We start from the raw sequence: 15384 nt of genomic DNA, 5'->3' as shown, positions 1-15384 counted from the left end.
AATGTATTTACTTTATGGTGCAGAGGACATCAGTTGGACCCAGTTAACTGCCCAGTGGCTTCAGTGCTGGAGTTCCTGCAGAATCTCATCTCTGACGGGCTCTCCCCATCCACGCTGAAGGTCTATTCCACCAAAAAAGACCTGGTTCCGAACTGGTGCTGGTTCAAAGTTGGTTCGGAGTTGGTTCAACTTGCGAACCCGTTCAGAACCTGTTTGTTTTTCCACTGACTAGAGCACCCAGGGAATGACGTTGTTACGTCACTGTGTACGTCGCCATATGTCTTAGCTAGAAACGCTTGCAAGTACAGTACAACATTACTTTGGGATTATCTCTAACTCTTGTACCAAGAAGGCTTTAAAAACAATAGTCTTTTAATCTTTTCTGATTAGTTATGTACCCCTGTCTTGTGTCTTTTTTTCTTTCCATTTACTGTATTTGTTCTATATTGTGACTGTTTTCTTCTTAGCTTATAATGTTTTCAATAAAAAAAAAATAGAAACGCTTGCGCCAACTTCAAGCATAACAATTACAAAGGCGGACTCCATCGTGTTTCTGCAAATGTTTCTCCTGGCTTTACGATCCTTGATTAGGGTCAGAAAAGATGTTTAGAACACATCTAAACCCGCCTCAGCCCCCGACGTAAGCATCTCTCCTGGCCGAGAACCGGTTCTTTGGCTGTCGAAACACAAAGAACTGGTTCGCGCGCAGGCACCGGCTCCGAACTGGCTCTCAAAATGCTTTGGTGGAAAAGGGTTGCTTCTGTGGCGGCCATAGTTGCCTTCCACATGCCTCTAGGGGTGGGCTCTTGGGGAAGACACCCACTTATAGTACATTTCCTACATGTAGACAGAAGTATGAGGCCTGTCGTCCAGACTAGGTTCCCCACGTGGGACCTGGCAGTGGTTCTTGAAGGGTTATCCCTGGCAAACCTTCGAACCTTTGGGCGAACCTTCCCGCTAGCTATTACGTCCCTCAAGAGAGTGGGGGACCCCCCTCTTGCCTCGAGTTCGCTCCTGGCAGAGTGAGAGCCATTCTCAACCCTAGACCTGGCTATGTACCTAAGGTGCCTGCAAATGTGGCATAGTCTGTAATCTTGCAGGCATTTCATCCTCCACCGCATGCGTCAAGCTAAGCTACATCAATTATGCTCGGTCCGAGCTCTGGAGGCCTACATACATAAGTCGTCGGTTTGGAGGAAGTCCGGCCAGTTGCTTGTGTGTTTTGGGTGTCCTCGAAACAAACTATTAACAGATGGATAGTAGAGCGTACTAGGCGCGTGATTTGCCTTCGCCCTTTCCTGAAAAGAGCCCTCAAAGAAGGGCTCCGAGTTACGTAATTACGTAACACCGATCAAATGGTAAATGGACTGCATTTATATAGCACCTTCATAGACCTAATGGCCACCAAAGCGCTTTACCTTAGCCTCACATTCACCCATTCATACACACATTCATACACCCACGGCGGTGTCAGCCATCCAGCTCGTCGGGAGCAGCTGGGGTTAGGTCTTGCTCATGGACACCTCGACACTTGGTCAGGTGGAACCGGGGATTGAACCACCAACCTTTTGGTTCGTAGACAACCCACATGAACCACTGAGCCACTGCCGCAAGAGCTTGTTGAGTCGACTGGTTTACTTGTTCGCTGTGATGACGTTTTATGTCCCTTTTAGTCACTTGTAAGCAACGACCTTTTTAAAGACAAGCTTTAAAATATCACTGATGTCATAGAATAAAATGAAGGCCAAGGCAGGCCACAGACCAAACAAAACAAAAAACCCTTAAAAGCATGTCATCCCTGCAGGAAGCACACTATAACAGTACACAGTTTGCATCAGATGGTTCATGGTCGATTTTGTTAGTCCAGTTGTAAACGACTCCTCTCTTTTCCATGTTTCGGCAGGATCCCAGAAGCAAGCACAAGTTTAAGATCCACACCTACGGCAGTCCCACGTTCTGTGACCACTGCGGATCGCTGCTGTACGGCCTCATTCACCAGGGCATGAAATGCGACAGTGAGTATCGACCTCCCTTCATGCCCTCATGCAAGACCATCTTCTCTTAACCAAATCTAGATGAAGCCTGTAAGGAAATAAAAGAAGAAGTGGCCTCAGATCCGTGTGAAAGGGTAGCTCCTGCCTCAGGCCTACACAATACATCTGTTTCTGCTGTTCTTCTCCATAATGAGGTCAAATGTGGTTCGATCTGTAGATCTAGAGACACCCCCTGAACATTCCTGTTCCTCTCACAGATTTCATTAAGAACAAATTTAAGGGAGATTTATGTGGGAATAGCAGCATATATGGGATGTGCTCATCAACACCTCTCTGAGACGACACACCACAGCCAATTTCCACATATCAACAACGACCTCAGCATGGGTCACATACACTTTCTCTGCCAAAACGGTCCAACAAAACAAGCTTTGCTGTCTGTGCTCATGAACTTGACAGGGTTCACCTTCAAAATGCACTTTTCATGTCTTATGTTGGTGTTTCAGCAGTTGATATTATTAAAAAGGGAAAACAATGTTAACAACAACATGACAGTAAAGGCCAATTCCCACCGCATGGACAAACATCTACAAAAACGTTTTGTCGGATCAGTGTGTTACCGCTGTTGGCGTCTGTTGGCATCAAGGTTATAATCGTTAACGAAAACTAACGAAAAAACGAAAACTAGATGGGAAAAAACATTGTCGCTAACTGAAATAAAAATAAAAACGAGCCATTACAAAAAAACTATAACTAACTAAAACTGTAATGTGTGTTTGCAAAACTAACTAAAATAAAATAAAATTATAGAGCAAATGTCCTTAGTTTTCGTCTTTAACACTATTTAAAACACGCAGTGTATTCGTTGCATTTCATTTCCCTGTAACGCTCTCTCCCTCCGTCTCTCTCTCAAATGCGAGATGGTGCTCACTGCGGAACATGAAATCCACGGGGAGGAGTCGGATCCAGATCCAACTCCTCCCACCTTACATACACCTAAACCTAACCAACTCCGCCCCCTGATCCCTAAACCCACCCCTAATCCCTAAACCCAACCCTAATCCTACCCATCTCCACCCCTTGGATCGTGATCCGACTCCTCCCCGTGGATCTCATGTTCTGCATTGAGGTGCTACTGTCAAATGCACGCACACACACAGCCCCTCCCCTCCGTGCAATGTACACCGCGTCTGTATGAAAACGAGGGTTCGATCAATGTTAAAAGCAAGTTCGCGAAAGGTTGGTATCTCATGATGAACATTTTACACAATCACACATTAAAAGGTGGTGTAAAAATATGTTAATGTCAACCCGAGAAGCGATTGAGCCTTCGTTAGAAAGTTACTGACTTACTGAATTTTGAGGTAAAATGCTGCTGGGCAGTGGGCATGGCCGTGGCTAACCAGTCCGGACCTCGGCCATTTTTTTTTTACATTCAAAAATGGAATGGCATGATTGAATGATTATGTGAATGATTAATTAGCCATGTTTAGACCACCTGTGTGTTTGCAATTCATGTTGCAGCGAGAAGCTAGCGCAGTGAAGGGGGCTTGAGAACGCATTGTGAATGAGGGCGCTAGTGTAGCCTCTGTGTTGCCAGATCCACCTAATCGAATGGTGCGGTAATCTTCTGGACCTTTTTTTCGGATTTTTTGTGACACTTTAGGAAGTTATTATAGTGGAAAGTTGCATGTTAGTGTTAGTGATATATTAATCTTATTTCCAAAACACAAGCTTTGAAGTAATTTCGAATTGTTATTATATTATTTGCTTGTTTTTCGTAGCAATATCTGGCAACATTTTACTGTCTGCTTGCATAAGGCAACCACACCAAACGCAATGATCATTGTGATTATCTGTAAAAACAATAGCATAATACAGATCTGTATGTTACAGAATAAAATTTGCCAAAATAACCTTACTGGCCAGCTGGAAGACAGCTCATGCTTTGTTAACGTTTCACATAGTCATCATAAATGCAATAATTAAAGTAGTGTTTCTCAACTAGCAATCTATTCAACTAGCAATTTATTTAGACCTACTTTTATTCTGTTTCTTTGCACAAAACTCTCCAGAAAGTGCCATTTAATATTTAATATAATATATATATATATATATATATATATATATATATATATATATATATATATATATATGGTAAATTCCTTTAAAAAATCCCTTCATGTCCATGGGGAAATGTGGGTCCAATAGCCTAACTATTATTATATTACTAATTATTGTGAGGTAATTATTAACCATTATTACCTCACTAGTTTTCAGACCCTGGTTGCAGCCTTGCTGCTTGGTTGTTGGTGTCAAAACTCTATAAGCTGTGATTCAAATATTAAATAATGTTATGTCATTATTTTACTCTTACACTGACTGTTTGCTGCTTCTGTCCAGATTAGTGTTGTATAGGGTAAATTTAGTATAAGGTGTGGAAATTGTAAAGCTGTGGGATTTTTTTATAGAAGATATCTAGATTGTTACGGTAAAGGATTTTCACATTGTAGGCTTCATTTTATGTACTGGTTTTAATGTTGAATAGATATTTCTAAAATTGTATGATGTTTTTGTTGAGTTATTGTTACACAATTCTTTTTCTGACCTTTTTCAACCTTGCCCCTGACAAATAACCCAAACTACAAAAAAAAAAGACTAAAACTAACACTAAAACTAATAAAAACTAAACTAAAACTAAGCATTTTCAAAAAATAGAAACTAAACTAAACTAGCAAACCCACTTTTAAAACTAATTAAAACTAAACTGAATTTGAAAACAAAAATTCAAAACGAAATAAAAATAAAAACTAATGAAAAATGCAAAACTATAATAACCTTGGTTGGCATTGATCAGGGTTTGTATTCACCTTGCTGACCATGTTATATCAGCATTTGTCCAAATCTAAATCCAACGGCCATCAACAAACAATGGTTGGGTATCATTTCGATTTCGATTCTGCTTATCGATTCCGATTCTTCTTGATTCCTAATTTTGATTACATTAAAGTAGTAGTTCACTTTCAAAAAACTTTTGCTGATAATTTACTCACCCCCATGTCATCCAAGATGTCCATGTCTTTCTTTCTTCAGTCATAAAGAAATTAAGGTTTTTGCGTTTTCTCCATATATATGGACTTCAATGGGAACCAAACGGTTCAATGTCCAAAAGACAGTTTCAGTGCAAACTACAAACTGTTCAAACGATTCCAGACGATGAATAAGGGTCTTAATGAGCGAAACGATCGCTCATTTAATAAATAAATAATAATGCTCGCCTTGCTCTGTTCTGTGACGCACGTTTGTGACTCTCCTGTTCGAGTCGTTTGGTTCATTCAACGAACGAAACAAACTAATTCACTCGGAAAAAGATTCATTCATTTTGATGTACGAGTTCGAACAGGAGAGTCACAATATAAATAAATATAAACAATAAATTCATATAATAAATATATAAACAATATAACAATATATAAACAATATAAATACAAGCAACAAATGGTAATAATAAATAAACCAATATACAATAAAAATTTGAATTTACATAATATCAAATAAACATAATATCATATCAAACAATATATTAATACTGGAGATTAATAGAGATTACTACCAGGGTAATCTAATATCGACATGGCAACAAGTTCCTATGTTTAGAACCAGTCACGTAAGTTATCTGGTCATCGTACTAGTTACGCAGCGCTTAGCTTGGCGAGTTTGGCATTTCGTACCCACTGCGTCTTAGCTACACAGCTTTGAGTATAAACCTATGAAAGAGAACGTCTCTGGTTACTAGTGTAACCCATGTTCTCTGAATAGGGAACGAGACGCTGCGTTCGCTGCCAAACTCCTCGCGCTGCCGACAAGCTTCCTTTTCGGCAGAGAAATCTTAGGAGCAGATGATGCGCATGCTAATATAATATGACGATGTAAGGCGCAAGAAGAAGAAGCAGTGTTTTAAGATTGTCTGGCACAGAAACTGTAATCAATTGTAAAATAACGCTGCACTAGAAAAGAATTCTAAATTACAAATATAGTAACGGAAGTTATTCAGTCAAGAACGAGTGAATTTTCTCTGTGTTTTGTTGTGTGATCAGTGGTATTATAGAGACGCAGCAGGAATATCGGTGCTGTCACTTTAAGAGCCTCACGGGTCCAGTATACTGATACACACACCTGCAGTCGCCTCATGCATGACTGTTTTAATTTAATTTGATTTAATTTAATTTCAACACAAAGGAATGGATAAGAGGAATCAAACGTTTTATTTTATAACAAGTATTCAATTCCAGAATTGGACTCTTTGATTCCCACCCAACCTTATTTGTTGGTATTTGTTAGCGTTTGTCTGTGTGGTGTGAATTGGCCTTAACAGTTTTGAATCAGGTTGGAGGTCTAGAGCTTTTATGCTACAAATGGAAAGTGGCTGTGAATCATGCAAGGATGCTAGGAATGCTCATATGCCCACATTCATACAAATATTACCTTGAAAAAGCTCTTTTTTGTGTTGCAGCCTATCTCCAATGGCCCTGGTTTGTGGTCAATGTACAGCAGTCTTGCCAAATCTGTTGCCACGGGTTGTTTTTTGGTCCATGGGTTGAAGCAATCAAGCCCTGATGGCCCTGTTCAGTTGGGGTCTTGGACGTTATTTCATGTTGACTTTACTATGTTTAATCCTGAAGCGTTTACCAATGTTTTTCTCTCATGTTCTCAGCCTGTGACATGAACGTTCACAAGCAGTGTGTGATGAACGTGCCAAGTCTGTGCGGGACCGACCACACCGAGCGCAGAGGAAGAATCTTCCTCAAGATCGAGGTCAACGTAGACAGACTCCACGTCACAGGTCAGCACCCCCCCCCCCCTCTTGCACTGGGAATATCCCAGAATAGCCATCATTACTCAGGATTGAAAACATGACAAATGTCATAACTGGACTTAAGCTGGACTTTTTGGCGAAATTGACTGGGTTTGGTATTGTATGGTCAGAAAGTAAGATCAAATCATGATGCTTGTAATCAATTGCTTGTAATCATCATTATATATTTTATATATTTAAGAAATTATACATTAAGATTATATATTTAAGAAAAACATGCTTCATAAAACATTTATACATAATATAAATTATGTATGTATATATATATATATATATATATACAGTTGTAAGGAACTTATAAGCTGTAGGAAATATTAATAATCAATAATAACTTATGATTAATTATGAATATTTGGGTCAGTTAATTGGATTAACTTGACATGGCTAAAATACATATTACAATCAATGAATCAGTTTGTCCAACAAACTCTTTTGAGTATTAATTTATTCTAAAAAAGGGGATCTTCCATGGTCACAGAAGAACAATTATTTGAGCATGTAGAAAGATCAAGATTGTAAAAGAAACTTTGTTTGCAAGCAGTGAATCAGAACCAAATACATAAAGTGCACAAGTTTTATTAACTAAATCATAAACATAAATAAACTAAATAAACATACATAAATACATGTGAGAGATGGAATAGATCCATCTGACGATCTCTGATGAGAAGAACCAACAGCATTTCATTTTCACATTTGGTAAATGGACTGCATTTATATAGCGCTTTCACAGACCCAATGGCCAACAGGCGCTTTACATTTTTGCCTCACATTCACCAATTCATACACCAAAGTCTGTGTCAACCATGCAAGGCGCCATCCAGCTCGTCGGAAGCAGCTGGGGTTAGGTGTCTTGCTCATGGACACCTCAACACTTGGTCAGTTGGAACCGAGGATTGAACCACCAACCTTCTGGTTTGCATTTGTAGTAGCATTTGTACTATTCTTCAAGTTGTGGAAAATTGAAGTCATTGAGGGTTCCGGCAGTGGCAAGTGGAAGTTGTTTGGAAGTTATCTTTCTCCATGAGAAAATGGCTAGTGTGGTCAAGGCCTGGGGCCCTTGGCCCTGTTGAGCAAAGCATCTGTCTTTTGTGGCCATACCATTCACACATTTCATGTCGTTTCAGTGAACACATTTTGCTAACACATGCTTACATTTTCTTAACAGACAAGCTATACCTCCCAAGAAAATGATGGATCGTTTTTGTAGTATTTACAAATGTTAACACACACCATACCACAATAGAAAAAATAATATTATATATAATAATATGCATAATATTCTATAATATAATAATATTCCAAACCTTAGATACAGTATGAAAACCTGTGCTTACAATGATAACAGTTCAAAAACAATATATCTCAGCTGATAATAAACAAACTAAAATCGAATAATTGACCCACAGCTTATTTATGTTGGTAAATTGGGCCAACCACAGCTGATTCCAGTCTGGCTTAAGCCCTATTTGCACGCAAGACTTTTCCGTCCAATAGCCTAATGACATCATATCCAGGAGATAAGTCAGTAAATTCGAGTAAAATCACAGGCTTCGACTATCCCGTGCGAATGCACCACATGAAAATTCAGGTGTGGGTGGGTAATTTCAAATTCACACAAGATCCTCAGATAATACTAATCCCGTACGAATAGGGCTTTAGACTCAATGGCAGGGGATATATTTTTCTTTTACATTGACACTTATACAATAAAAGGAGGACTTTGAGGGGTAATGTTTTTGGAAACAGAAAAAGACAAACACTGTAATGTCTGGATAAGAAAGAGCGAGAGCCAAGAGCCCAGGGAGAAGAGCAGGTCAGTGAGTGATGTAGTGAGAGGTACAGACCCAGTGAGAGATGCAGTGAGAGGTGCAGGCCCAGTGAGAGATACAGTGAGAGGTGCAGGAGCAGTGAGAAGTGTTTGCCCAGTGAGCAATGCTGTGAGAGGTGTAGTGAGCAAGGAAAGATGCATTGAAAGGAGCAGGAGCAGTGAGAGATAGAGGAGCAGTGAGAGATGCAGTGAGATAAGCAGGAGCAGTGAAAGATGCAGTAGCAGTGAGAGATGCAGGAGCAGTGAGAGATGCAGTGAGAGAAGCAGGATCAGTGAGAGAGGCAGGAGCAGTGAGAGATGAAGTGAGAGATGTAGTGAGCAGTGAGAGATGCATTGAAAGAAGCAGAAGCAGTGAGAGATGAAGTGAGAGGTGTAGTGAGCAGTGAGAGATGCATTAAAAGAAGGAGGAGCAGTGAGAGATGCAGTGAGATAAGCAGGAGCAGTGAGAGATGAAGTGAGAGGTGTAGTGAGCAGTGAGAGATGCATTGAAAGGAAAAAGAGCAGTGAGAGATGAAGTGAGAGGTAGAGGAGCAGTGAGAGTTGCAGGAGCAGTGAGAGATGCAGTGAAAGAAGCAGGAGCAGTGAGAGGTGCAGTGAGAGGTACAGAACCAGTGAGAGATGCAGGAGCAGTGAGAGGTGCAGGCCCAGTGAGAGATGAAGTGAGAGGTGCAGGAGCAGTGAGAGATGCAGTGAGAGGAGAAGGAGCAGTGAGAGATGCAGGAGCAGTGAGAGATGCAGTGAAAGGTGCAGACCCATTGAGAGATGCAGTGAGAGACGCAGGAAAAGTGAGAGATGCAGTGAGAGGTGCAGGAGCAGTGAGAGATGCATTGAGAGGAGAAGGAGCAGTGAGAGATGCAGGAGCAGTGAGAGATGCAGGAGCAGTGAGAGGTACAGAACCAGTGAGAGGTGCAGGAGCAGTGAGAGACGCAGTGAGAGGTGCAGGAGCAGTGAGAGATGCATTGAGAGGAGAAGGAGCAGTGAGAGATGCAGGAGCAGTGAGAGATACAGTGAAAGGTGCAGACCCAGTGAGAGATGCAAAGGCAGTGAGAGATGCAGTGAGGAGCAGGAGCAGTAAGAGATGCAGGAGCAGCGAGAGGTGCTGAAGCAGTGATAGATGCAGTGAGGAGCAGGAGCAGTAAGAGATGCAGGATCAGCGAGAGCTGCTGGAGCAGTGAGAGATGCAGGAGCAGTGAGAGGAGCAGTGAGAGGTGCAGACCCAGTGAGAGATGCAGGAGCAGTGAGAGATGTAGTGAGAGATGCAGAAAAAGTGAGAGATGCAGTGAGAGATGCAGGAGCAGTGAGAGATGCGTTGAGAGGAGCAGGAGCAGTGAAAGATGCAGGAGAAGTGAGAGATGCAGTGAGAGATACAGGAGCAGTGAGAGATGCAGCAGGAGCAGTGAGAGATGCAGTAAGAGGTGCAGGATCAGTGAGAGATGCAGTGAGAGGTGCAGGAGCAGTGAGAGACGCAGTGAGAGGTGCAGGAGCAGTGAGAGATGCATTGAGAGGAGAAGGAGCAGTGAGAGATGCAGGAGCAGTGAGAGATACAGTGAAAGGTGCAGACCCAGTGAGAGATGCAAAGGCAGTGAGAGATGCAGTGAGGAGCAGGAGCAGTAAGAGATGCAGGATCAGCGAGAGGTGCTGGAGCAGTGAGAGATGCAGGAGCAGTGAGAGGAGCAGTGAGAGGTGCAGACCCAGTGAGAGATGCAGGAGCAGTGAGAGATGTAGTGAGAGATGCAGAAAAAGTGAGAGATGCAGTGAGAGATGCAGGAGCAGTGAGAGATGCATTGAGAGGAGCAGGAGCAGTGAAAGATGCAGGAGCAGTGACAGATGCAGGAGAAGTGAGAGATGCAGTGAGAGATACAGGAGCAGTGAGAGATGCAGCAGGAGCAGTGAGAGATGCAGGAGCAGTGAGACAAGAAATGAGAGTTTCGGTGAGAGGTGCAGGAGCAGTGACAGATGCAGTGAGAGATGATGTCAGAGGAGCAGGAGCAGTAAGAGGAGCATGAGCAGTGAGATATGCATTGAGAAGAGCAGGAGCAATGGGAGATGCAGGAGCAGTGAGAGATGCAGAAGCAGTGAGAGGAGCAGTGAGAGATGTGGTGAGGGGTACAGGAGCAGTGAGAGGTATGCAGTGAGAGCTGCAGGAGAAGTGAGAGATGCAGTGAGACGAGCAGGAGCAGTGAGAGGTGCAGGAGCAGTGAGAGATGCAGTGAGAGGTGTAGGAGCAGTGAGAGATGCAGTGAGAGGAGCAGGAACAGTGAGAGATGCAGTTAGAGGTGCTGGAGCAGTGTGAGATGCAGTGAGAGGTGCAGGAGCAGTGAGAGATTCAGTGAGAGGTGCAGGAGCAGTGAGAGGTGCAGGAGCAGTGAGAAATGCAGTGAGAGGTGCAGGAGAAGTGAGAGGAGCAGGAGCAGTGAGAGATGATGTCAGAGGAGCAGGAGCAGTAAGAGATGCAGGAGCAGTTAGAGATGAAGTGAGATGTGTAGGAGCAGTGAGAGATGCAGTGAGAGGAGCAGGAACAGTGAGAGATGCAGTTAGAGGTGCTGGAGCAGTGTGAGATGCAGTGAGAGGTGCAGGAGCAGTGAGAGATTCAGTGAGAGGTGCAGGAGCAGTGAGAGGTGCAGGAGCAGTGAGAGGTGCAGTGGGAGATGCAGGAGCAGTGAGAAATGCAGTGAGAGGTGCAGGAGAAGTGAGAGATGCAGTGAGAGGAGCAGGAGCAGTGAGAGATGATGTCAGAGGAGCAGTAAGAGATGCAGGAGCAGTTAGAGATGAAGTGAGATGTGTAGGAGCAGTGAGAGATGCAGTGAGAGGAGCAGGAGCAGTGAAAGATGCAGTGAGAAATGCAGGAGCAGTGAGAAATGCAGTGAGAGGTGCAGGAACAGTGAGAAATCCAGTGAGAGGAGCAGGTGCAGTGAGAAATGCAGTGAGAGATGAAGGAGCTGTGAGAGATGAAGTGAGAGGAGCAGGAGCAGTGAGAGATGCAGTGAGAGATGCAGGAGCAGTGAGAGATTCAGTGAGAGAAGCAGGAGCAGTGAGAGATGCAGGAGCAGTGAGAGATGCAGTGAGAGGTGGAAAAAAACTGATTTGCTTTTTACTGTAATGCTTATGAATGTGAACATTACTCTGCATGTGGACATACAGTTCCCAACCAAGAAATTTAGTGTAAAAATGGTGGATTGCATGTTTTGCATTTAAAACCTGCAAAACTGAAACATCAAAGTCTATGCAGTTTTTGTAATGTCCTCAGTAGCCAGTATTTTGAACCCTGGTATACTTTGATTGACTGCATGTACCTTGTGAAGTGAAAACAAGTGTTAATCTTTGACAGAATAATTTCATTTTGAGTCAAATTTCCAGTGTTTTGGTAAAGTTATAGTGTGTGCAGAGAAAGGTGTGTTCTATTTTGAAATGAAGAGTTAGTATATATTTAACAAAATGTGTTTTTGGGAAGAAAATTATCCCTTTGACCAATTTTTTTCTGTAGGTGTAAGTCTGTGTTAAGAGTTTAGAAAAAGTATCTGAATTATGTGTAAGGGCTTGTTAGCGATTGAAAAAACTGTAATACCCACATTTTAACATGATTTTTCTAAAAATAAAAAAAATGGATGGATAATCAAGTAGACCTAAGTTGCTTCAGTGCAGTAAGTGTTCATCTGGAAGTATTGTTGACCATATGTTTATGTACATATACTTATGCTTATTTATGTCTAAAAAACAGTATAAAGCATCAATCAGATGACAGAAACCATGGAGTAGATTGTGTTGGAGTAGATTGCAGCTAAGAAGCATCACAAATTGATATTTATTTGAGTGAGTAGATCTAGTTTTTTTATTGCTTCTCTATTATTACTATAATTCAAGTAATATGTTACTATTTTTATCTGTTTGCGGGATCCTTGCAAATTCACATTAGTCTTATTACTCAGATTTCATAATGCTTTGATGCTGTTTTTCCACAAAATGCCAGTTTGCATTAAGCTATCATGGCAGGTCATGTGTTGAGGGTTGAGTGGGTTTAGAGATTGTGTGTGTGTGTGTGTGGCAGTAGGTATGAGGGGGCTTTAGTGCCAGATGTCTGGCCCGATGCCCGGCTGTTGTGATGATGGGGCTTTATGTATGCCAGCCTGTGTCCGCTCAGAAACTATTGCTCCAGTGAACACATTCCTGTGCGCTGGCACCTCTTCCCTGCTGTGTGAATATCATCTCTGCTTATCTCTGGCCTTACACACACACACACACAGACATGCTACACACTGGTCTGCTGATTATTATATGTGGAGAAGTCATCTGGATTCAGGAAATCCTACAGTTATCAAGAGAATGGGTCACTGTTGCATTTTATTTCTCCCTGAACTGCACGTTCAGCCCAAAATGGCAATTATGTCATCATTTACTCATCTTCGTTTTGTTCCAAACCAAACTTTTGTTCATCTTCAGAACACAAATAGAGATGTTTCATCGAAAGCATGATTTCTGTGAGATTTCTGAAGGGCTGTTTACTCGACACTGTTTTCAGCTACAAACGTAATAGTTTTACTCGTTTTAGCCGTTTGTTTACACGACAGCGGCGTTTTGGTAGCCTAAAACCACAAACTTTTAAAAACAGGGTTTCAAAGTGCATGTTTTTGGAAACGGTCTCCGTGTAAAATTACAAAAACGTGAATCTCTGAAGACGATGACGTCATGCACATGCCTATTATGTGTTCAGTCTACAGTGTTTCATCGCCATCTAATGGTCTGGCAGCAGAATACAGCACTTTTAGTCGTTTTCGCGTATCCGTGTGAATGGGGATCGTTTCGACAATGGTGTCGTCTGTATTCGGAAATCTCTCAGGGAACACTTGTGTTAAAATCTGACTAATTTCTGAGAACCAGTTCAAAAAAAAAAAAAAAAAAAATGATTCATCGGTTTTTTACGCAATGATGTCACTATACACATTTCTTTTCTAACAACTCAGAGTCATGTTATATCAAAGAAACATTCAAATAAAGCAATTAGGGATGCACCGATCCACATTTTTTCACTTCCGATCCGATCCCGATACCTGACTTTGGATATTGGCCGATACCGATACTTTTCCGATACCAGAGCTGTGTTTGCTTTAACACTATTTATCATTATTGTTGATTTTATATGATGCTGAAATAAACACCTCTCTACAAGCAAGGATGATACGTACGTATGTAACCTATGTCAATATATATATATATATATATATATATATATATATATATTAAACAATAGATAGACAATTAAACAAAGATATACGCATTATACAGGCCTACACAGTGCTTTAATTTCAGGAAGGTCTACTAACATTATTCAGGTATATCGTCTAAAAAGAATTATAATAAAGTAATCAAAAGTAAAATAGCACTGCAAAGTTTATCATAGATAGATTTATGCTTATTAAAGCTGAAGTTATTCATTCAAGAGCTGTGAGTGATTTTCTCTTTGCCTTTGGTTGTTTTGTTCTCAGTAATGTCGCAATCGTCACATTTATACTGCTGCCCCTTTAAGAACTAGTGCGGATTTCATAGTCTACTGATGCACCATATTTTCTCCCAACTATTTCCATAAACCGTTTATGTCTAAAATGAACGTAGTTAAGTGATAATCTCCAAGCCGGTCGTTTTGACATTTTTGTGCAGGCTACATTTGATCGTTTAGACGCGCATATGAAGCCCAAAGTATAATTTGCTTGTGTGTTTCGGAGCGCGCGCCGCCCTCTTGCGCAAATTTTGTGCTTTTAATAGCTCTTTTTATTATTAAAAGCGTCCCGCAATTTAGCAACAGCAGAGACGGCATTTTACAACAATTACCGATCGTGCTGATTCTGTCTTAAAGTTTGAGTTTTAGGGAGAAATGACAGTGCACCGCCGCGATGGGAAGGAAGTTGGCTACACAGAATGCGGCTATTGTTTAATGTTTTTTTTTTTTACCTCAATATATTCTTTAATCTTTGGAAATCAGACTAATATCACAGATCTAAAGTGTAACCAGGCTATGTTTCCTCTGTCGTCACTCATTAAGCAGGGCTGTCGTGTTGTGCGTGCTGTGGCACCGCGTGAGAGATCTCTCTCTCTTTCTCTTCTGGACTGCGAATTGCAAACATGCATCACAGACAAATAGTTTCATTTATACGGCTTTGCAAACATTGCATTTTGCTGTCTTGCTCTGCAGCGGTGTTTCCAGTGTGAAGTATTTCCACCATAGGATTTCCACACAGCGAACATATTGGTAGCTCAATGCTATCCTGCTAGCTGGCTGCAAACTGCGGAATGGATTTCTTGAGCGGGCGTCTGTGTGTCTCATTGAGCCCTATTTTTTACAGCCTATGATTGAGCTGCACCTCCGTTCAGGATATCCATTCCACAGTTTGCAGCCAGCTAGCAGACTAGCAGCCCCGGGGAATCCCTTTTGGAGTCATTTCAGCAGCCAACGTTAAAGCGCAGACATGGATCATAAATATCGGATTTCTCCGCAGGTTGGATCGGAAAAATCCGATACGTGAATTACGCTGGTATCGGTCCCGATACCGATACTGGATCGGATCGGCCCCATCCCTAAAAGCAATGCATTTTCAAATAAAAAGTTATTTGTGTGAACGTGTTTTGTTGATTATTGCCTTTAATTCACTTGAAAGGCATTAATCAAATTAAGGTATTTTTGATTATATTGA

General features: G+C 41.6%; 1 protein-coding gene across 2 annotated transcripts in view; it reads left to right on the top strand.

The window, feature by feature from the left end:
- Positions 1 to 15384, top strand: part of prkcab (protein kinase C, alpha, b) — a 215227-nt gene that overhangs the window by 141250 nt on the left and 58593 nt on the right. For both annotated transcript variants that reach the window (XM_089128936.1, XM_089128937.1), the window contains exons 4-5: positions 1904 to 2015; positions 6709 to 6837. In XM_089128936.1, coding sequence (XP_088985062.1) covers positions 1904 to 2015; positions 6709 to 6837 — 241 coding nt within the window. The remainder of the gene's footprint in view (positions 1 to 1903; positions 2016 to 6708; positions 6838 to 15384) is intronic.

The sequence above is a fragment of the Pimephales promelas genome, chromosome 3 (genome assembly GCF_988280905.1).
Source record: "Pimephales promelas chromosome 3, fPimPro1.hap1.1, whole genome shotgun sequence".
Taxonomy (NCBI): domain Eukaryota; kingdom Metazoa; phylum Chordata; class Actinopteri; order Cypriniformes; family Leuciscidae; genus Pimephales; species Pimephales promelas.
The sequence above is the reverse complement of the archived record's forward strand: the minus strand, read 5'-3'. Positions and strand labels throughout refer to the sequence as shown.